The 23,346-nt window shown below is 38.6% G+C and overlaps 1 protein-coding gene across 4 annotated transcripts in view; it reads right to left on the bottom strand.

Annotated features, from left to right (window-relative positions):
• ikzf2 (IKAROS family zinc finger 2) overlaps nt 1-23,346 on the bottom strand; it is a 32,915-nt gene that overhangs the window by 3,681 nt on the left and 5,888 nt on the right. For 3 of the 4 annotated variants that reach the window (XM_082174566.1, XM_082174567.1, XM_082174565.1), the window contains 5 exons: nt 19,112-19,216; nt 10,009-10,212; nt 8,154-8,321; nt 2,541-2,678; nt 1,410-1,535 (listed from right to left, as the gene is read on the bottom strand). In XM_082174566.1, the coding sequence (XP_082030692.1) occupies nt 1,410-1,535; nt 2,541-2,678; nt 8,154-8,321; nt 10,009-10,212; nt 19,112-19,216 (741 nt within the window). The remainder of the gene's footprint in view (nt 1-1,409; nt 1,536-2,540; nt 2,679-8,153; nt 8,322-10,008; nt 10,213-19,111; nt 19,217-23,346) is intronic. The other variant, XM_082174568.1, reaches the window with a different exon arrangement.

The following is a 23,346-nucleotide window of genomic DNA, read 5'->3' on the forward strand; positions in this document are numbered from 1 at the left end:
TTAATAGACAATGCAATAAAAGATGCATTAACAATAGCCTCAAAGTACTTTCCATTATGATCCAAATATATACTAATCTTGCAATTTGCTGTAAAAGATGCATTTAAAGAATCTGCTACTATGTTTTCATTGCATTAATGATGGAAAGTCCCATTTGGAGACTGAAGTGAGAAAATTTAACCCCTGTATAATATGGATGCGGTAAACTGCACTGGTGTAGTCAGTAAAAGCAATGGCAAAGCTACAGGTGTGCAAAAACCACAAAAAAAAAAAAACAAAAAAAAACTCCCACTCAAACCTTTTTTCTCTCTCTCTTTCACTTTAATACTTAGTTTGATTTCCGCATATATTGTCAATAGGCAAGTAATGAGTTTCCTTTCAAATAATATTTTTCTATCTCCCTTAAGAGATCTTGCATTACAATTTAATTGTATTTATGTCTTTATATTTTTAAAGTGAGTTCTGCTCTCTGTTCCTTCATGTGTTCCTTCAACATTCACTAAGCAGTTGCATGTGGTATTTCAGCTCAAAAAGCTGCGTATTACTCACTAACCACCCGCAATCCAGTTTAACCAGGCGCTATTTGCTCTGAAATAGCACTGTGCTGTTTTTAAATAAGTAACTGTCTTTATTTGTGAGCACCTTTTGAAATTAGACATTTTGGCTTATCCATCCAGCTCTATTTGCTGTTTCTACAGAAAGTAGGAGGTACTCATTTCTATTATTACAAAGAGATTGTTGTGTTCATTTGTAATGATTATGGTAGAAGTGATTAATGAAATGATGATTAAATGATGGAAAGTTCTTATCAGGTAAATATATCTTGAACTGAACATCTGGGCACAGGAACAGTTTCTTTCCACAGGCCATTTCCCTTCTGAACAGTTAACATACCTCCCAAGGCATATGCCTGTAAGTGCAATATCTTCAAAACTCAGGTAATATTTCTATTTATTCATACTATTCAAAATACTGTAAATATGTTCATAATCTGTAAATGTTTGATCTGACTAAACCCAACTGTGACCTTTTTATATTTTTATTCTTAGAATTTGCATTACTATGTTTCTTGTTGTATTTGTATTTGTATATGTGCACAGAAAAATTCCTTGTGTGTGCAAGCACACTTGGCAATAAAGCTCTTTCTGATTCTGATTCTGACCTGCGTCCTAGACAAGCTCACTTTCAATAAGACTGAAAACATATTTTGGGCAGTGTATGCACCAGTACCTGACTTAAAATAGAGCAGACAGAATTTGCATTTTGCAACAGGGACTGTATTTGTGAGGTTGAAAATGTTTATTCCGCCATGTGACCTGCCTTACATTCATTAGCACCGCTAGAACTTTGAAGATCAGTGTGTTGCATACTGTAGATTCAACCACATTTACTGCTGAGGTGACACTTACCCACAAACTTCTGTGGCGTGGTGCTCTTCCGTTTACCCACATTCCCCAGTCTTTCAATTACAGGAGGCCGGTCAAAAGCCGCCATGCCAGCGGACTCCAGCGACCTCTGCTCTTTTGAAATCTCCCCTGGGAAAATGATTAAATGATTCAGCACATCAACCAAGTTGGTCCATTAATACATGAAGAAAACTATTCATTAGCATTTCTATTCATCTCAGAGTTTTGCAGCCAGTTTGTTTTGAGCCAATAACCTGGGTCCTCATTTATAAAGACGTGATCATAAACTACAGTTACCGAAATGTTTCTATAAACGATTTATACAACTTTTCCTAAATGCATCTCTTTATCTACAGAATGCACACAAATAACACTTCATGGTTTAGAAGAAGAATGCCACTCATTATCAATGGCAAGGAAATACAAGTAAACATATGCGCAACAGGCATGGCCTGGTTTCTGTACAACGTCTGTGTGTAGGCATATATTATTATTTTCAGGAAAGCATTAATATATATAAATTAATTTCAGTGATTTAATTAGTAAAAGGCAGTTTAAATGTTGCTCTTTTGTGCATTAAATTATATTTATGCTTACTGTGATTGCTTATTTATTTCCATAAACGTTGAATTAATTCAATTACTGGTATATGTAACATTGAAAAAGTTAAATAGTATTGAAAACATTGAAAACGCTCCTGATTTGTTCCTCACTTTTGATGGAGGATAAAATCCATGGTATTTAGAATCAAATTCGATTGCACGTAAATGAGGCCCTTGAACCGTAAATGCCATGTAACTCATTTATCTGGACAAACACAACAATGATGTCAAGACAACACTGATTTTGGCTAGAATGATAATGTTCCAAAGGCTTGTAGTTTGGACATCTACCAGCAGGGGTTAACCATGCTAACCAGCAAAACTGTGTACCCTTGGTGTCAATAAAATGTACCCCACAAATGTTTAGTGTAGCAAATCTATCTTAGTAATTGCTATTGTTTTGTTTCCAGCTCATGGAACACCGTTGTGTCATCCAACACCAAAACGATTTCACAATAAGTCACAATAACGCTTCATCACTGATGTGGAAAACCATCATCTTAAAATCTCAATGAAGTCATGAGCCACTCACCTGGATATGGGCCAGGATTGGAGGCGGAGTCCATTCCGACACTCTGCAAGTAATTATGACACCGTTCTTTGTGCTCCTCCAATGACGTGCGCTGCTTGTAGCTCCGCCCACAGTAGTTGCACTTGTGTGGTTTGCCCACTAAAATACATCAAAGAGTAGTAAAATAAGTATTAAGATGTAAAATAACTCATTCAGACCGCTCACACAACTGAGTTTCAGTCTCCAACTGAGTAAGCGAGAAAGTGGGCAAAATCAGATTTCGTGATGATGCAACCACTACAACGCGGTAAGGGGGTTTGCTCCAGAAAAGGATAGAATTACGTACTATAGTGGTTATATTTGATGTAAGTTTATCGTCATCGATCTGTAATTGGCGCCACGAGTGATGACTTGGAAAGTCTCTTTAAACAATAAACAGAAACCGAGTGAGTGTTTCTCCTCAGCCGGATAAGGTGTGAAGTGATTCACAGTCAGTTCCACTAAGATTAGGTCAGTGCAAGGGCGATAATGCGGGACAAAACCTCCCAAAAGATGTAATAGAAACAAGCATCTTGTCCTTCCGTCGTGGGCAGAGAAGAGTAGGAGGAGGACGATGCTTAGCCTCCAGAAACAGATGTGAGTTTTCCAGTAGCTAAGGGAACAATTCGTTCATTGATTCATTCCGAGTTTCATTCATCAATTGGTTGAGTCATTCATTTATCTGTCATGTTTTTTTCTCATTCACTCATCGGTATCAATTCGGAACATAGCCCACCATTATGTTTGCGCTGTTCTGTTATGTCAGCTAAAAACATAATTAAATTTGAGACAGGGGCTGCTGTCAGCACTGTGGTCAATCCTTGGTATAAGGGACTTTCAGGATTATTCATAAAGTGTGCGGCAGTGAAACAAAACAGCCTAGCGAATTGAGTCATACTGTATGAACTCAGTTAACCAGTCTCTTACTGCACGTGAGAAAATAATGATAATTCACACCTGTTACTAGCAAGCCTGTGGGATTACCTGTAAGTGTGCCAATTGTAAAAATACCCCCTACACTTTTCGGTAACCCTCTTCAAAGCACCATAGTGCTTTCCGTCTGAAGCAAACAGTGAAAGTGAGACAGCTACTAACTGAGACACTGTGAGGTGACCTTTCACATGTAGAACACATGTCAAACAACGGAGGCCCTGTCACTTCTGTGGGAAAGGATGGATTATACTTTATATTGATTCATATAAAATAATATGATTATGTCAACTGTCACATGTCAGTTGTCAGTTGTGAAGATTTACTAAGTTGTTTATTATTATTATTATTATTATATTTAAATAGTCTTTCATGAACTTGGTCTTACTCTGTAAAGGTCAGGTAATCAAGGGATCTAGTGCAGACTCTTACACGTTAATAGTTTTGTGGTCTTTATATGTCAGTGGGTGACTGTATTGGAAACCTGATGAGAGAGCTCTGAAAGTGACATTTTTTGTCACAGTTTCAATATTTCTAATAAATGGGTGTGTGCATGACAGCACATTAGAAATGGTTTGCGCAGACATTTAAGAGGATACAGTGCATCCACACAGACAAATATAGCCTATAAATGGAAAAACAGAACTGAACTGTTTGGTTCAATGAACTGTCAAAACACCTGCAAGCTGCAAAGTCTGGAACAGGCAATCATGCTAATATGCGATGGAGACAAAAAGGCAAACTGTTACGGGGCAAAAGAAATGCAATGGTTTTATCGATTAATACCAGCCATTCAAAACCCTATGAGTTCCTGTAGCAGAGTTTGGACGATTTAGAAAAAATCCCTGTCTAAGCACTTATTCAAATGCAAATTCATGCACATAGTGATGCATTAAAGCCCTCTAAACCGCATCCATTCGGGTTGAAAACAGGAAACAGTGAGATGAGGATGACATTTCATTTCAAGTAAATGCCTATCAATTGTAGAGCATCAGCAAAAGTGCTCAACTTAGTCAACTGGTAGTTAAACACTCACCCGGCTCAAAGCATCCTTTCCCTGAATCAAGTGTTAGCCCCTCACCTCACGTTTCTTATTTTACTAAGCTGCCAAAGACAGCCAAAGCAACCCAAAGAAAAGTCACCAACATTATGAATCACGCCTAAAACTGTGGTACAATATATGCTGTTTCAGTTTCATCTTTTAGAGAATGTCTGTGGTCTCTGTGCATGCATATGGATTTCAGCGAGAGCCGTTTGTCAACGACTGGATAGCAAAACGTGTTTGAATGTTTTAACTCCCTCTCAACGTAACTTTCCTGGGCTGTTTGCCACCAATCCTCCGGTTGCCAAGGGCCAAAAGAGGATGAGTCCTTTCATGTGGCGCTCGTTGCACAAGAAGTCGTCAAACCTGCTGAGTTCCTCGCATTCTGCTCCAGCTGAAGTGGCTGCCGGGAAGGCGGACGGGACACCAAGGAGTGGGGAAGGACTTGTGGCAAAAAGGGCGAGACTACCCCAGGTGACATTGCTGCTTAAGTACTCAAATTACTAATTAAAACGTCTATACACGTCTATACGTCTATACATTATACACGTCTCACACTGTGGTAGAACAAACCTTTCTTGTGGCATCTCCTTAATAATGCCAATAGAAATGGATATGCAAATTATTTAATGACTCTCATCGGCCACAAACGTTTATATGCTGAGCTAGTTGGGTGCGTAGGCTTTGGTGGTAAAAGTTTTCGCACTGACATTTGATATCAATATGATAGACCACAACACACAGACACACACACCACATATTTTGCATAGTTTGTTGATTAAATGATGGAGAATCTATACTACTAGTATGGATACACCAACTCCTACTGTCTCATGACCATTCATGACATTTTTGAAGAGTAGTATAATCATCAAAACTGTGAAATAAGACAAGTGGAAGTACTTAGTGACCAAAAAATGGTAAATAATAATAATAATAATAATAATAACATAAAATAAAATAAAAACTGGTAGCCTATTTTAGCTCCTTCAAAGTTGCTATCATTTGTCTAGATTACAGAACACAAAATGCCAACCATCTCTTTTTCCATAGAAATATAAGCTTTGAAAAGAAATTCAAGCATAGACAATTTACACTAGCGTTTAAAAGTTAGGGGTTGGCAAGATTTTTTTTAAAGAAATTAATACTTTTATTAATCAGGGATGCATTTAAGGATGCATTAAATTGATAAAAAGTGACATTTATAATGATAAAAAAATGTTTTTTTCAACTGTCTAATCATCAAACACTCCTAAAAAAGAATTACAAACAAAAATGATAGGCAACACAACTGTTTTTAACATCGCTAATAAGAAGAAATGTTTCTTGAGCAGCAAATCAGCATATTCGAATGATTTCTGAAGGATAATGTGACACTAAAGACTAGGGCTGCACGATATTGGAAAAAAAATTACATTGCAATATTTTTTTTCCCAATGATATATATTGCGATATTGCGAGCCATCAATCCAGGCTAAAGTCAATAATTACGATTCCATGATATTAATAATTTCACTATAAGCAAGCTTCATTACAAGTGACAAAAAGGTCACTTAATATTTTATTCCAAAATTAGAACATATTTCTGTAAGAATTCGGTGAACGTTCTACGCAATCCAACGTGGCGGCACTCTTAAAAGATGTTTGTTTGTTCATTAGGCTATAATTCCTTAAAAAATAAGTAAAAAAAATCTTATATTCTCTCTCTCTCTCTGTTTTCGGTGCTGATGCAGTGTCGCGTTCATGTAAACGGCACCTAAAAGCTGTCACTAAGAACCAGCAAAAGTAATGATTATGAATATGTAAAATATTTCAATTAAACATTTTAATTGTTTATTAATAAACAAGTGTTTTCAGTGTCGGCTGCAAAGATGAAGTTGACGATAGGCTACTAACTCGCGATCTTCGCACGCAAACGCGCCGGAGAGAAATGCACATTTCGGATTACATCGTTTTCTTTTGTTTTGAATGGTTATGTGTAAAAGTAGAGATTTCTGTAGATAACAGATATATTTCTATATATTTTTTTAAGTGTGTGAGGCGAGTAGGCTACCTTATACGCTGAGTTTTGGTTCATGGATGATACCTTAAGCTCCAGTCAGGCGCTGGCGCCTCCGTATAGCATATCTCTGCTATATTTACTTTTTATTTATTAAATCCAGGAAATTGGATAATGAAACACGGATTAAAATTAAGATACAATTAATACAAAACGAAATTCGCTTTAAAGAAAGGCTTTGTGCTTTCTGTTTGAGGTCTCTGTGAGAGTTTTAAAGCAGTCTTTTAGTGCCGCTTTCAGAGCGTCCGCGTCCGTAATGGAGAACTGTCACGTAACATTGTTTTTTCCTCATAAATGCGAACACGAAAAATAAAAGACAAAAGACTTTTTAAAAAAGACAACCATCCACACTTTATAACACTCCAGGCAAAGTACCTCTTTTTGGTCAACATCCTCCTTTTTGTAGCCGAAATAGTCCCAAATAGCAGACTATATAGCCAAGATATTTTGACTTTCTTTTTGGTACGAAATCATCATTTCGTCACCCCAGCAACAAGCCATACAACAAACTCGTGTTTACTGTGTGCTACCCTGGTGCTACCGTTCTCTTAATACACCATGGGTACTACTCTTCACATCGCATGTTCCGGCGATGTGACTATCGCTCATGCGCACATCGCGATGTTGATGTTAAAACAGAATATCCTTCAGCCCTACTAAAGACTGGAGGTAATGACTGCTGAAAATTCAGCTTTGCCATCACAAAAATTTTATTACATTTTAAAATATATAACAACAGAAAACATATATTTCACAATTGTTTCGTCTTACTGCGTTTTTGATCAAATAAATGCAGCCTTGGTGAGACTCAAGAACAAAAGAAAAAAATCATAAAGACCCCAAACTCTTAAATGGTAGCGTATTTAATATAAAATTATATTGTTTTGAAGACTAAAATAGCTCTCCCACCACGACCATCAGCGTATATGTGAAACCAAAATGTAGCTATGTCTTTAAGAATTATTTCATAAATTCTGCCCACAAAAACAGGACACCACAGACATCAGCTGCCTGGCCTATAAAACTGCACTATCCCTGCGCTGTGATTAGAGCTGCAAAACAGGAAATGACAAAAGACGAAGAGAGGCAGAAAAACACGATGAGAGTGATAGGCTGCTCCTGCTCTCCCTGTGCATTTCAACAAGCCTGTCCCTGAGTGACAGCTTGTGAAGTCCCGAGCTGAGCGCTGATGGTATCGTATGACCCGGATCTTCAATGATGAGGACTAGACAACTGATGGTGGGCTGATATGAAAGTGGGTTAGAGTGTGATGCTTCACCAAAGCGACACTTCCCTTTGGTTGACAGAGAGCATTTCCTTTGGTGGAGCGCAAGACTTGCAGGCAAACACAACAGCATGTCCTAGGTGGCCTAACCGCAGTGTTTTTGCTAGGTTGTCTCTGTAAACGTCCCTCAGGACAGAACAGATCTGCTCAGTTTTTCCAGAACATGTTAGCTGTGGCCACAGAATAGCAATATTTTTTTACGCCATGGCACACATTAATACCACACTACCGCCCAAACTTGTCTTCTATATAGCATGTGCAGAGTTGTGGTGGCCTGACCTGAGTGTGTGCGCAGATGTCCAGTCAGGGCGTCACGACGTCGACAAGCGTAGCTGCAGAACGGGCATTTGAAGGGCTTCTCTCCCGTGTGGAGTTTGATGTGCCTCAGCAGGTTGCCCTTCTGAGTGAATGAAACCCCACACTGGTTACACTGGAACGGCCGTTCACCTGATGGACAGAGTCACGAACAAGAGACACACACTTATCACCGGTTTAGCTAATGTTAATAAACATAAATACTGCAGTGTTTTCGGTGCAGCAGTTTTTATATATACTGTTTACCACACAGCACATGCAGGGATTGCTTTTTCCACTCATGGTTGGCTGATATATTGAATATAAAATAAAATATAAAAGCAACAAGCCATTTGAATAGCAGCCTTGATATAAATAGAAAAAATGGTGTAGGATTTGTAAAATATATTTGCCAGCCTATTAGTCTATATAAAGGACTCATTTGTACCATAATCTGAAATGTTTGTGGAAGTCTCAGTGTGGCCTCATATTTTATATTATATTGAGTACTTCATGTACTCAACTGTCACAGCTTTAATTACGTAACGGAGGAGGACTCTGGTGCTGAATGACAAATTAACCTTATTAAGTTCATACACTACACAGTTGAATACATAGTGCATACATTCTTATTTTATAAGTGCATAGTGTATAGCGCGTCATTAGGTACACAACTATAGTATCACGTAATTTATACCATGTGACCTCCATCATTGCCATTTTTGCCATTAATGAGCACTAAGTATTGTTTTTTTATGAGTCTTCATCTCAAAAAATTCCTTTCACAGCTATGATAACTACGCTAAGTCTCTTTGATACAATTTGTTGATTGGGAACCCAATTATGTTGAATTAATTGGATTAGTCATACATCTGCTGCGTGAGCACCTGCTCTAAATTTAGCCTGTGACTCTAAAAACATTTGATGGACAAAAATAGTTTATTTAACCCCACGTTGAGCGTCAGGGTGCTGCCGTGGCTTAATAAGGTGAACGTTCTATCATTGAGGGCAGAGATGAAACCTGGAAAAGTGAAATATGACTCTTTACTGCTAGCGTGTTGTCTGGCACTATCAGCGTCAGCCCAGGGCTTGGGAACAGGTTGTGGAGGATTCCTGGGATGCTTTCCCTGAGAATAACTCCTAGTCTTAACTATTGTCTTCTTATATAGCAGCTACGAGCTCCACACCCTTTTAACACTGAAAAAAGGAAGAACGCAAGAGTGACAAGCCTTGGTCACGAAAGTGTTTTGTTATTTTAATGGGAAGTCAGTGAAATGTGTCTGTTGAAACTTACTTGAGATGTGTCACAATAAATTTAGGCAAATCATTTGCACTTTGAATTGCTGGATTATGATGCCTTGCATAAAATGGACATGATTCAATTAAAATAAATGTTTTTTTTATATATTTTTTTTATTTTTATTATAAAGTACACATAGCCTAAATGTATCTTTTAAAATATCTTATTTTTTAAACTTCCATTTTATTTAGGGTTACCACACTTAATTCTTTGACTTTTCCATAACCTTTTCTGTCATTTTTATGCAAATGTATGCTGACTTACAAGCAAGTTTTATTCTAGCTCAAGCTCGTTTTACTCAAGCCCTCACAAAGACCAATACCTAGCTGATGAAAATTTTTAGACCAGAGCAAAACTAGAAGACATAGATTTCCTTTAGAAGGTTCCATGACTTCTCTATGAGGTTTTAATATTTTCTAGACTATATCTTTAAAAAAAAAAAAATATATATATATATATATATATATATATATTTTATTTTTTTTTCTGATATTTAGAACTTTTTTTTTTTTATCTTAATCGTATAATCTTAATATTTACCATTATATTTACCATTTGGCAGTCTTATTCCCGTGTCGCTCTGCACTTCTGTTCCTGGCCCAGCATCTTGTAAGTTGTTTGGACTGTCAATCATGTGCTCCTCCAATCCAGAACCTTCCTCACCGCTGTGACCCGCCTCATCTGGACCGCTGGGCCTTCTCTCCGTCTCTTCCTCAGTACCTTCCTCTTGTTTGATTGTGCGTGCTGTAAGAAAAAACTCAAGCTTTTAAACAAGTTTTCAAACAGAACAAAACACAAAAGCCAAACATCACCCACTGCACACTACAGTAGTTTCCATACACATGATCAAGCACTAACGTGTGAGTTAAGACTGTGACAAGACTCTTTTGAAGTCACTCGTTACTATGACAGCACATTGACCAAGAAATCTGTTCTCCAACATGAAAACAGCATTGGGATGTCAACAAATAGGAAAAAAAAAAAGGCAGAAGCAGCTGTAGTCTCTAGAGAAGGGAGGCAAACGGTGGGCAGGTGGAGTTCTACATGACTGACAGTGGGAGACAGAGAAGAGGAGGCGGGCCAGCGCTTTGGTCTGGACTGAGCGGGTCTCTCCATTATCTCCGCGCACAGGCTGTCGAGCACCTCCAGGGAGGCCACCCCCACACGCAGAGACACACAGAGCGTGACAAAAATAGACATGCAAAGGGACGTATAAACACAAAAGCGACACGTAAACACGCGACAGCCCGGCCCGCAAGTTTTCCGTCTCAACCACGCACACTCTCCAGGTTTCACGACAGATGGAAAAAGAGCAGGCAGCTCTCTATGCCATCCAGACAAACCTGTTTGTAATTTTACTGTGAGTTTAATCTCTGGGCGAGAGCTTGAGACTAAGCTTTGAGTCACCTCCGTCTTTCCCATCCGTACAGTATGAGTGTTGTCCCTTAGGCAAACCTCTCTGCTGTTTCGCTAGATTTGAGTCACAGTCTGAAAGTATGACTAAAATCTTTCTGATCCCCCTAAAAAAAAGCTCAGTAGTTCCTACTGTTTGCGGACTCTAAAACCAGTGCGATATCACTCATAAACACTACTCGAATGGGACTAGTTTTCCCTGAGGAGATAAATGTGTATTTCACAAACATACTTTGAAATTGTATTTTCTCTTCACGCAATCTTGGTAAAAATGTCTCAGGTTACGTATGTAACCCTGGTTCCCTGAAGAGGGAACGAGACGCTGCGTCGAGACGCGGTGGGCTCTCCGCACCAGGAAGTGAACAGCCTGATTGCGTCATGAAACACGTATGAAATCAGTCCTATGGTGTGACGGAACGTCATGTGACGTCATCGACCAGGAAACTATAAAGCATACCTAGAACAAACAGTCACTAGCTTCAGAGCAAGTCACTCACAGGCATCCAGGGAGTATGGCAGGTCGACGCAGCATCTCGTTCCCTCCCTGAGACGTTCCCTTTCAAGGCGCAGTGGGAACACTATACCCACGACGCCATAGTAACAAGTGCCTGTCCGTGTGAAATCTCTGCGCACACTAAGACGAAAGCACCTGCACTCCTGGAGTGGAGCTGAGGTCAAGGTTATAAAACCTCACGTGTGTGGCTAGGCAACATCCCGCCACATAACAAATATATTGGAGGGAAACTCCTGACGATAATGTTTTAGAAGCAGCCATACTCCTAGTCTCTTGGTCTGAAACCTCACAGTGCCATGAAGGAAACGTTACTAGAGGGTGTCTCCCCAAGGATACACCACTTAACTGTTCAGGGGGGTGTTCAGCCGCATCTAACTTCCACTGTAAACACATGTATGATGCGAAAACAAAATCGAGCGAAATACCGGAATGAACATGGCTGTGAACGACTTTTGCAGATTATGTCAAGTCAAGTCAAGTCAAGTTTATTTGTATAGCGCTTTTCACAATACAGATTGTATCAAAGCAGCTTCACAGTATTCAATTTAAATAATACAACAAAGTTTATTTCAAGAGGAATTTATTGATTGATAAAATTAAATTAAATATCCCCAAAATATCCCCAACTGAGCAAGCCAAAGGCAACAGTGGCAAGGAACCGAAAAACTCCATCAAGTGACCTAATGGTGTCCTAAAACTCCATCAGGTGACCTAATGGAGAAAAAAAAAAACCTTGGGAGAACCCAGGCTCAGTCGGGGGCCAGTTCTCCTCTGGCATTTATGAGCTAGAGGCCGGATTGTAGTTTGAACTGTGGGATTATATGAATGCCTGGCTGAAGAGATGCGACTTTAATCTAGTTTTAAACTGGGAGAGCGAGTCTGAGCAACGAACAGTATCAGGAAGACTATTCCAGAGTTTTGGAGCCAAATGTGAAAATGCTCTCCCTCCTTTGGTGGTTCTGAATATCCTAGGTATGACCAAAAGCCTTGAATTTAGTGATCTTAAAGAGCGCGATGGATTATAGGGCGATAGAAGATCCGTTAAATGCGATTATGTGAAGTAAATCTACGCATCCACGGTACAATCAGCGTCTACGTCACGGCTCTCAGCCCGCCCTCTGTTCGTTGATTGGCCGGCTGTTTTCAGGCCGGAGGAAAACTGAGAAATAGGTCGCTATCTCAGACGGAGTACAGAAGCGAACTGAAATTGAGCGGAAGTACGAAGTCTGACGTAGTCAGGCTAGGTGCTCTCCGCACCAGGAAGTGAACAATATCCACTTCAAGGTGTAGAGTTTCCTCGTGGAGGGAGCTCTGGAGTGGAGGATGGTCTCAACAACCTCAGTTGAGAGACCTGAACTTATGAGCTGGGTCCCTTAGAGGCCAAGCCCAAAGTTTCCACAATTCTTGGCGGGGGTGAAGGATCAAAACGCTCGCCTGAGAAAAAAAGTCCCCGCCGAGCGGAATCTCCAGAGGATAACCGTCGAGGAGAGACTCTAGGTCCGAGAGCCGTACTTGGGCCTGCCAAAACGGGGTTATTAACAGAAGACGGGCCCCGTCCCGGCGAACTCTCTCCAGAACTCCCGGGATCAAAGAGATCGGGGGAAATGCGTACAGACGTGACCTCGGCCACGTCTGCACCATAGCGTCCAGCCCCAGAGGAGCTGGCTGACTGAGTGAGAACCACAGTGGACAGTGTGTCGTCTCTTAAGATGCAAACAGGTCTACTTCCGCTCGACCAAAGTTTTTCATAGGAGCTCCGCCACCTCGGGGTGGAGTCTCCATTCCCCAGACCTTGGCCTCTGCCTCGACAGGATGTCTGCTCACGGATTTAAAAACCCTGGGATGTAAATTGCCTTTAGAGAGAGTAAATTTCCTTGGGCCCAAAGGAGGATCTGGTGCTAGTTTGCGTAAGTGATGTGACCTCAGACCCCCCTGATGGTTGATGTAAGAGCGGACAAGCACATGATGGCCCCTCAGGTCTGGGCAGAAGTGTTTGAGATCATTTCTAGCCGATTTATGTGCTAAGAAAGTAGATGGTCCTGCCACAGACCTTGCGCCGAGCGACCACTCATGATCGCCCCCCAACCTGTGAAGGAAACATTTGTCGTCAGCATAACGACAAGAAGCCCCCAACACTGGGCCTTGGGCGAGGAACCAAGGTTTCTTCCACATGACTAAGGCACGTACTGACCTTGATCATGCAAATCAGATTTCCCCTCTGAGAAAACCCCTTGGTTCTGCGCCACCACTGCAAGGGCCTCATGTACAGGAGGCCAAAAGTTATTACGTTGGACACAGCTGCCATGAGAACCACCAATATCTGAAACTGTTTCACAGTGAGTGACCTAGGCCGAAGGGAAGAACCCAATATTGGCACACTTCGCCCCCGAAAGCTTACCTCAGGGACTTCCTGTAATGAGGATGGATGGCTACATGGAAGGACGCATCCTTCAAATCTATCGTGACAAACCAGTCCTTGGACTGAATCTGTGACACAATCTGTTTGAATGTAAGCCTCCATCCTTCTTTGGAACAATGAAGTAACGGCTGTAAACCCCTGACTCCCTGCTGGGAGGAGGAACCCTTTCTATATACTCCTTTCGCAGAAGAGTCTGTACTTCTTGCTCCAAAACCTACTAGACTAGAACTCGCTGGAGGGCACCGAAGGGAGTTGGAAACCATATAATGAGATGTTATCCAATTCCCCCAGGGAATTCACCATTTATTTCCTCAGAATTAAATGACTCCTCAAAGATGAGTACATATTTAATTTTCTCAAAAATTAAATGCAGCCAAATATCAACCAGACAAGTAGACACGGTCTGGATGAAAAAGCTGAATAGTATATTAATACAGACATTTAACTCCTCAAAGATCAGATGAGTACATATTTAATTTTCTCAAATTAAATGCAGCCAAATATCAACCAGACAAGTAGAAACGGTCTAGGACGGTGAACGGCTGAATATAGTGTATTAATATAGACTTTATATTATAATCTCAAACAATAAAGAATACATAATTAGTTTGCACACAATCATAAGAGAACAAGAGAAAGGGAAATTCCAGTCTGCTCTGTTCCCTGCGCATATTATACATTGCGGACCCATTATCTACACGCTGCCTTGGCAAACGCGAGATGAGCCACTAGATTATTATTGCAGATATGCAGACCCATAATCTACGCGCTGCCTCGGCAAACGCGAGATCTGAGCCACTAGATTCTTATTACAAACCCGTAATCTACGCGCTGCCTCGGCAACCGCGAGATCCGAGCAACTAGACTCTTATGCAGTCCCGTAATCTATGCGCTGCCTCGGCACACGCAAGATCCGAGATCGAGTCACAGAATCGAGTCAATCTTTATTGACTTTCTTCCCTCGAGAAGAAAGTCAACAGGAGCAGAGCTAAAACTCTGGATAGTGCATATGTTACACTTCGGGAATTTATGAATGAACACTGTCAGCCCCCTTTTACTAGAGCTGACCTTGCATGCTCTACTCCAAAACAAACAACACATGAACCGCGTGTGTCCCCACTCGTAATGAAGCGAGGGCAGGGACAAACACACTGTTCAAAGCTGTTTGCTCGCCATACTCCTGTCTAGATATTTTATGCTTGTGGACAAACAACAAAAAACAGAGACAGTTTCACACAGAGCACTTGCTGAAGACACAGAAGCTAGTGACTGTTTGTTCCAGATATGCTTTACCTTGATAGGGAACTCTGAATCAAACTACCCACCGTTTCACCTATCTGCAATTCTCTAGGAACTTTGAAGACCTTTATTAGCTTGTTCAGGTGTGTTTGAATATATATATATATATATATATATATATATATATATTAAAAATAAAGTAAAAAAAAAAAATATATATATATATATATATATATATATATATGAGAAACATTTCTAATGTAAATAATTATAAAATATAAGAAATATACTACATTGTATATCTCTATATATGTTTATACTGCATGAGTAAATATATGTTCAATATATTTATACATATGCAGTACCATATCTTATCACATACGTACATCTAAATATTATAAAGTGTATTACTGAATATAAAATTACATAAATGATGATATATTAGTAAATATATTGTCACATATCTTTCAATATATGAAAAGCGGCAATTCCTTATGTATTATTCAATCTATATTTATAATTCTATATTTATATATATATATATAATTTTATAATGGATAATAATTGCCATTTAAAAATGGTAAATAATAAAAAGGTAATTAAAATGGTTTTATTTTAAAACAATTGCAGTAGGATGTTATTTCAGTATAGTCGTTTAGAAGATCCCCTCTAAATAGTGCTATACATACAGAAACACATATTAGCATAAGCAAGTTACAGTTAAATTACATTCAAACATCTCTTTAAAAACGTCCCATTTTGATTAAGAGACTGTTTACACACGGTGACATGCAGGTTCGCAGAGGTTTTGAAAGTTAAGTGCTGTGTGGCAGTGCCACAAGATAACCCTCACTTCACTCGCTGGCACTTCCAACGAAGTATTACAGGCTTGCTTAATATTGCACAAGAGATCTTCACTTTCAAAGAAACACTTATGACTCGCAAGAACAATCGCAAGCTTCGGTGATTACAAAATTGTACCCAAAGAAAACAAGGTGCAATCCTGTCAACACATCACAGTCGAACGGCATTACCTCAATGTGTCGAGACGTACTGTATGTTTCTTCCTATTTCTCTGTCCATTCTGTCAATCATGACATCAGAAAACAGCTGGTTGCGGTTCTATAGCGATAACTATCTATACCGTACACGTTATGGAGTATCTATGATGGCTGCAGCTGAGTGAACTTGAAATGGTTGCCGGGACAACATACAGAATCCTGATCAAAGGAGATGAATGAGAACAAAACGCACTCAGTGCTGGGGATCCATACACCCGAGTCATCAACTAGGCACAGTACAAAAGCAGAGTAAACCAACATAGTCGGATGCATAAATGATGTGCCAGTCTAACTCCAAGGTCTCTTTCTATTAAAATTTCACCTTTGCAAAATGTCTAACCCTTGAATATTAAATTATGGCTTGCACTGACGTCTCCTTTGAATAAGTTCTACACAGAATGATACAGTAGATACATTCTGTACTGTATGCATGTGCATCTGTGCATCCCTCCGTCTCTGCATACAAGCATGGGGTTAACTAAACTGTATATGTGTAGGTCAGACTTCTCTTTACACAGTAACATGTTTCTCAACATCCTGTGCAACATGACCAATAAATTATCTAGAAGAGCAATCTCAATCTGGGATCATGGTCTGTGCCTCCATCCTTCGGCGGCGAACGCTTCCCTTTTCTCATGCACACTCATGCTGACAACTGACAAGCCCTCCATCGTAACCAGTAGTTGATTTTGAGGAAGGGAGATGTCACAGAGTGGGCCTATCCCGTCAGATCGTAGATAAAGCTGTAACTTCTATATATTTTTTTTATACTGCGAGATAAAGGTCCTTCCTCTGTCCCTTGCGAGCTGATGCTCACTAATTTCTCCTTTTTCATATATTTTGCATTGGAAAGTGAGAGACTGTATTTCATTTTCTCATGTTAAAGGGATAGTTCACCCAAAAATAACAATTCTATCATCATTTACTCACCCTTGTTTCAAGCTTTAAAACTCTTTCAAGCTTAGAAAAGGAAACAAAGCACAGTAAAATATTGTAAAATATTGTAAAATTAGTAATACTGTAAATACGATGCATGTGCTAATGTTCTGAAGCCATGTGAGAGCTTTGTGTGAAAAACAGATCAATTCATTATTATTAATCTAATCTTCCTCTCCAGTAAGATTTCAACGTGACAACTGTTGCTGCTGCAATGTAATAATTTAGTCAGTGAGTTGATTCAAATGAAAAAAATCATTTAAAACAAGTTTTAAGAACCAAATCAAGAGATTAATTAAAAAATCTGACTCAAAGAATGACTTGTGAACCAGACATCGCTACTTCTACCCAAGCTCTCATTGGAGCATTTGTGAGAGATGTTTTCATTGAATAGCGACTGAAATTGTGTTCTTTTCATCATATAAGGATACTATATAATTTTGGAAGGATTTATATACCAATTCAAAATTAGGCAGGTGCTCGGTCCAAAAAAGGGGGAAAAACCAACACACTGTGTTATCTGCTCCCATAAAACTTTTATATAACACTAAATTACATTGTTTTGACCAATCAAGGTCTTTGTCAGGCCTTAAGACTTTAGATACAGTCATATGAACCACATTTATGACAATTTGATGGTGCTTTTGCATCCTTTTTGAAGCTTGAAAGCTCTAGTTATGAAAAAGACTGACCAGCACATTATTTAGTTACACTTTATTTTGATAGTATAATTTAGACATCATCCTTTTGGAACAAAATATATATGGTAATATACTGCAAAATATCATGATATATATTACATAATACATGTCCATATAAGGGAAACTAGTGATTATATTTTTCAATATACTGCAATATATGCATTGAACATGTATGGCTGTATAGTTACATTTAAAGTATTTAGAAATTAGGACAAAAATGGCATTACATGCAATATTCATAAGGTTGTATCCTTTATTGTGTACATATATTGCACATCCATGTTCTCCAATAAATGTGAATGTTTGTACACACACACACACACACACACACACACACACACACACACACACACACACACACACACACACACACACACACACACACACACACACACACACACACACAAACACAGAATGACTAACACATGCATATAGTTTCCAGCATGCAGCATGCTGAGTTTTTGGGGTTACCATTACGCTGAAGCGTAGAGCCAGTGGTTAGACTGACGATTGGCCGAGCACCATTAAGATTATATGTTACTACATTTAAAAAAGTAATGGCTGTGCACTCCTCAGCACAGTGATAGTCCATTTTCTAAATATTTTAGTACATACAAGTGTGCTTGTGCTTGTCAACTAGCTTGAACATATGAAACATTTCTAATGTAAATAATTATAAAATATAAGAAATATACTACATTGTACAGTATATATCTATACAGTGTATGTGTTTATACTGCATGAGTAAATATATGTTATACATATGCAGTACCATATCTTATCACATGTACATCTATATATTATAAAGTGTATTACTGAATATAAAATTACATAAATTATGATATATTAGTAAATATATTGTCACATATTTTTCAATATATGAAAAGCGGCAATTCCTTATGTGTTATTCAATCTATTTTATTTGGCCTAATTAACACAATATATTATTCTGTATATTTTAAAATATAACGTTAGATCATTTAATATATTGATCATTCATATATTGGGGGAATATATCTTCTAATATACCCCCTCATATATAGGGGGACATATATACAGTCTACTAATACTCTAATGACTGGAAATTGACATGTAGTTGCAAAGTTACTTACAGTCAGTAGAATATCTAAAGTGGACTTTCAAAACAAGGTTTTACCCATTATTTATTAAATGTCTCTTCTTCCATTCTAAGAATGAAATAAATGCAGGTTTGGAACAATATGAGGGTGAGTACATGATGATAGAAATTTCATTGTTGGCTGAATTATCCCTTTCAGCTGATCAATGCACCACATCTAAGAAAGTAAAATGGGAACAGGCATTGAGGGGAGTGGACTTGATAGAAGACAGGCCTACTTACCAGCAGGGGAATCAGGACTTTGGGAATGCTGGCCATTGGGTGTGCTGGTCGACAGGTCCACCAGCATTCTCGAGTTCTCCTTCCTGGGAGAGCAGTCGCCGTTACCTAGGAGACAGACAGAAACAAGTGCACTGAGGACATTGCCTTGCTCCAGGCAGCACAGCTATTGTGGCTAAATGCAGCTCTGAACTCAGATCTATACGAGCAGACAGTTCAAGGAACAACTCTCTTATAAAAGCCACGCTTTTTGATTATCACTCAAAGATAAAACAGAATCAAGGATAACTCCAACAAAAAGATTCATTTCTACTCTAATATACTTTCAACCGTGCTCTACTATTTAATGCTTTGTACTGAATACTGTTCTTTAAACTTTTTTACTGAATACTGTTCTTTAAACTTTTTTACTGCAATCTACTGTTTAAAACAGTTCAGGTCTGAGATGCTGATTGGTTAATACAGTGTTCTAGCCATGATAAACACACTATAGAAACAGATATGAAGTAAAACATTTACTAAATACTGTTTATGACTCATAACATAATGTTATTTCTTACACAACAGGGACTATATTCAAGTCTAGAGCAAAGATGAACTTGCTTAATAAAATAATGTAGCCTTCTGTTTAAATCTCAAATCTACTTCCTAATGTAGCCTTCTTCTTAATACTCTTTATTTTCTATACTTAATCATACGGTTTTAAAGTCAAATATACTCCCTACAATGTAATGTTTTGTCAGGTATCCAAAAAATGTGGTCTAAATTAACTGATTAATTGAACTGAATGATTTAAAAAAAAAAATTATTATGTTATATATATTTACATTATATAATATTTACACACACACACACACACATACAGTATATATAAAATTTTTTTTCAGTCAGAATATTATTTAACAATTGATATAATATTTATATAATATAATAAAATGACTGAATTAATCCAACTGATTAGATTCACTTTGCACAGTACTGAACTCTACTGTTTAATACTCCAACAGATGTCCATCTAAAATGTTCTATGATGCTCTATAATACTCGCTGATACCTAGGTAAAGGAGAGCAACATATCCCATGGTTTTCAGGGTACTGTACACACTGCTTTTAATACCACCCGTCTCTGTTACCAGAGCTGAAATTTCTCTAGGGTCAATGACCATCTCAACACTTCAGTTTACAGAGACGGTGAGCCATCAACTCATTTGTGGAGGGGTTGTTAAGCTTTCAGCCACATCCTTAAGATTCAGATTGGATTTCCTCATCTATCCGCGCACTGGCTTTGGGAAATAATATGGCTTCAGCGTGTCCACTCTGGGGGAGCGATTCCTGCTCCCTGATCCCGTTACCCACTGACCCCTTCAGAGCCAAACACTCAATACAACGGCAACAACATTAGACAGCTCTTAATGCTTGCATTATGCATACACACAACCTCCAAGGGCAGTATTACGGCTTAGATCATTCCTTGAACTCCACGTTTATGACTGGAAAGTACCTTGGATGTCACAGTTAAGCTGGCTGTTATATCTCTATCCAATGCACTAAATCTAGTCCCTCCTTTAAACAGGTTTGTTAGGTAGCAGAGTGAGTCTGCCAAAGGGCTCTAAAACAGTATTCGTGGCATTTTTAATGATTCATTTGTCTGTGTTCTTCTTGTGAATCAACAGTTCCTTGTTCAATCCTTAAACTACTTTACTACAACAAACACCACCCTTTCATGAACTATAAAGGTTTTAAAAATATTTAAAACATTACATTTGTGATGAGTAAATGAATCAGTAAATGAGGGCCTTTGAGGTATATCAGGCGACAGATATCTGTGCTGTCAAGCTGGCAGACAGACACTGTCATTCTGACAGGGAGAGCAACTCGGGGAGACGAAGCCAATGACACAATCCCAAAGCCCGTCTCCGGTTACGGTGCCGGGGTTGAGGGAAATCTCAGGTAACCGGCAGTCCCTTGGCAACGGGAAATAAGCAGCCACTTCGATTTGAGTGACGGCCGAGGGGAGGATTTTCCATAACAGAGTGCTGTGTCTGATGGCCTCCCGGCATGAGAGAGGTTCTCAGGAAAAAAGATCTGTGAGAGCAAACTAAACTCTTGTACAGTAGCGGCTGAAAGAGCTCTCTTATCCCACATCTAAACAGAACCGCGATAAATATATCTAATGCCAAGCGCATACAACAACACTGAAGCTTATCAACATGTGCACATTTAAAGATTCACAGCTTGACTTTAAAGTCAATTAGATGTTTCTCTTCCCCATCTATACACACACACACACACACACACCGTTCAAAAGTTTAGGGTAAGATGTTTTAATGTTTTTGAAGTCGCTCATGTTCAGTTCACCAATGTTGCATTTACTTGATCAAAAATACAGTAAAAACAGTAATAGGCTATACAGTGAAATATTATTACAGTTTAAAATACCTGTTTTCTGTTTAATATATTTTAAAATGTAATTTATTCCTCTGATGACAAAGCTGAATTTTCAGCATCATTACTCCAGTCTTCAGTGTCACATGATCCTTCAGAAATCATTCTGATATGCTGATTTGCTGCTCGAGAAACATTATTATTTGCAATGTTGAAAATGGTTGAGGTGTGGAAACCATGATACATTTATTTCCGGATTCTAGAAAATTCAAAAGAACAGGATTTATATAGAAATGTATATAGTATTTATATATTATAAATAGTATAATAGATTGTTACACTATAAATGTCTTCACTGTCACTTTTGATCAATTTAGCACATCCTTGCTGAATAAAAGTATTAAATTAATTTAAAAAACATAATAAAATAAAACAAAATATCTTGCTGACCCTAAACTTTTGAATGGTGGCATATTATAAATTATGCTAAAATTCTTTCTATTCGTTTCCTTTATAGGTCTTTCTTCCCAACTATGCAGTCTTGCAGTGTGCACTTGGCTTTGTTATCATTTGAACAATCTCTGACGCACTTTAATATGTGGTTTTCTCAGTTTTAGAATGATTCCACGTTGTTTAATTTGTTCTATAAATCACATTGACATTCCCACACATATGATTGTTGATGGCCCTAGACCTCTATTGTAATGACGGCCTACAGCATACGGTTCATATTAATAAGGCTACCATCTGCCCCCATGCAGTGATGCATGCTGAAAATCCGTAGGCTCTTTGGAGACTACTGGAGTGACTACAGGTCTGGCCTATGACAGTGCTGAGTCAGAATCAGATCCCAATTCACTCATTCGCTGAGACTGTGTATACAAATCAAACAGCAACCTACAGAATGGACTGTTCCATGCACTTTTTTAGTGGATCGATGAGGAAACTAATTGGGGGTGTTTTTAATAGTGGCCCACGGGTTAAAATCAACGTAAATAGCAACACCTATGACTTCTGTAATATGTTTTCAGAGAAAAATGGGATATTCAATGAAGGAAAAAAAATTTTTTACTCATGAGGTATTGATTGAATCATAAAAAGTGGATGTTAAATACTGAAAAAAGTTATACAAATTTTATTTAATTATTTTTTTTTTTTACTGAAAAAACATGAACCATTTGATAAATGATACATTGGCCAATCTGGATTTCATGTTGACTTTGAAATCACTGTGGTTACAAAAAAGGACTGTGTTCGTGTGCAAATATGTTCACTAAACTCAATGACTTATTGAACATTGAAGTGATTTGGGCAGCATGGTTGCCGTCGGCTGTATTACATTAGTGGGGGTGGAGCCTGAAGGCAGGTTCTGTGCCAGAGTGGCGATACTAGACAAGAAAAAGAAAAGTTTTTAACAGGATCGGTTCTCCCAGGAAAGAGAGTGATTGGTTGTGGCATGTCGTAGACGCTAAAGTTCGAGCGTGGATCAGGTTTATCCTGTCCGTCCACACACCTCCAAACCATCCTTCCACATCAAACACAAAACACATTCCCACTCACGCTCCTCGCCACCTGCCAATGCTGAACTGCTCTTTAAAAAGGACACACTGAAGGGGACGAGGTCTTATTAGCATATCAATAGCAGTTTACTGTACAAAAGGTTGAAGTATTAGCCTGTGATCTGAGATGGACAAACTTAAAACTGTCTTTTTAGGAAAGCAAGCTGTTTGACTATTCCTAGTTTTGAGGGAACTATCAGCAAGTGGTTTTAAACCAGAAAAGAAGAAAAGATGTGTAAATGATGTGAAAAAGTGAAGACACATCTAAGCACAGCTTCAAGTCATTAACAACTT

The sequence above is a fragment of the Leuciscus leuciscus genome, assembly GCF_965113295.1.
Source record: "Leuciscus leuciscus genome assembly, chromosome: 7".
In the NCBI taxonomy this organism is placed as follows: domain Eukaryota; kingdom Metazoa; phylum Chordata; class Actinopteri; order Cypriniformes; family Leuciscidae; genus Leuciscus; species Leuciscus leuciscus.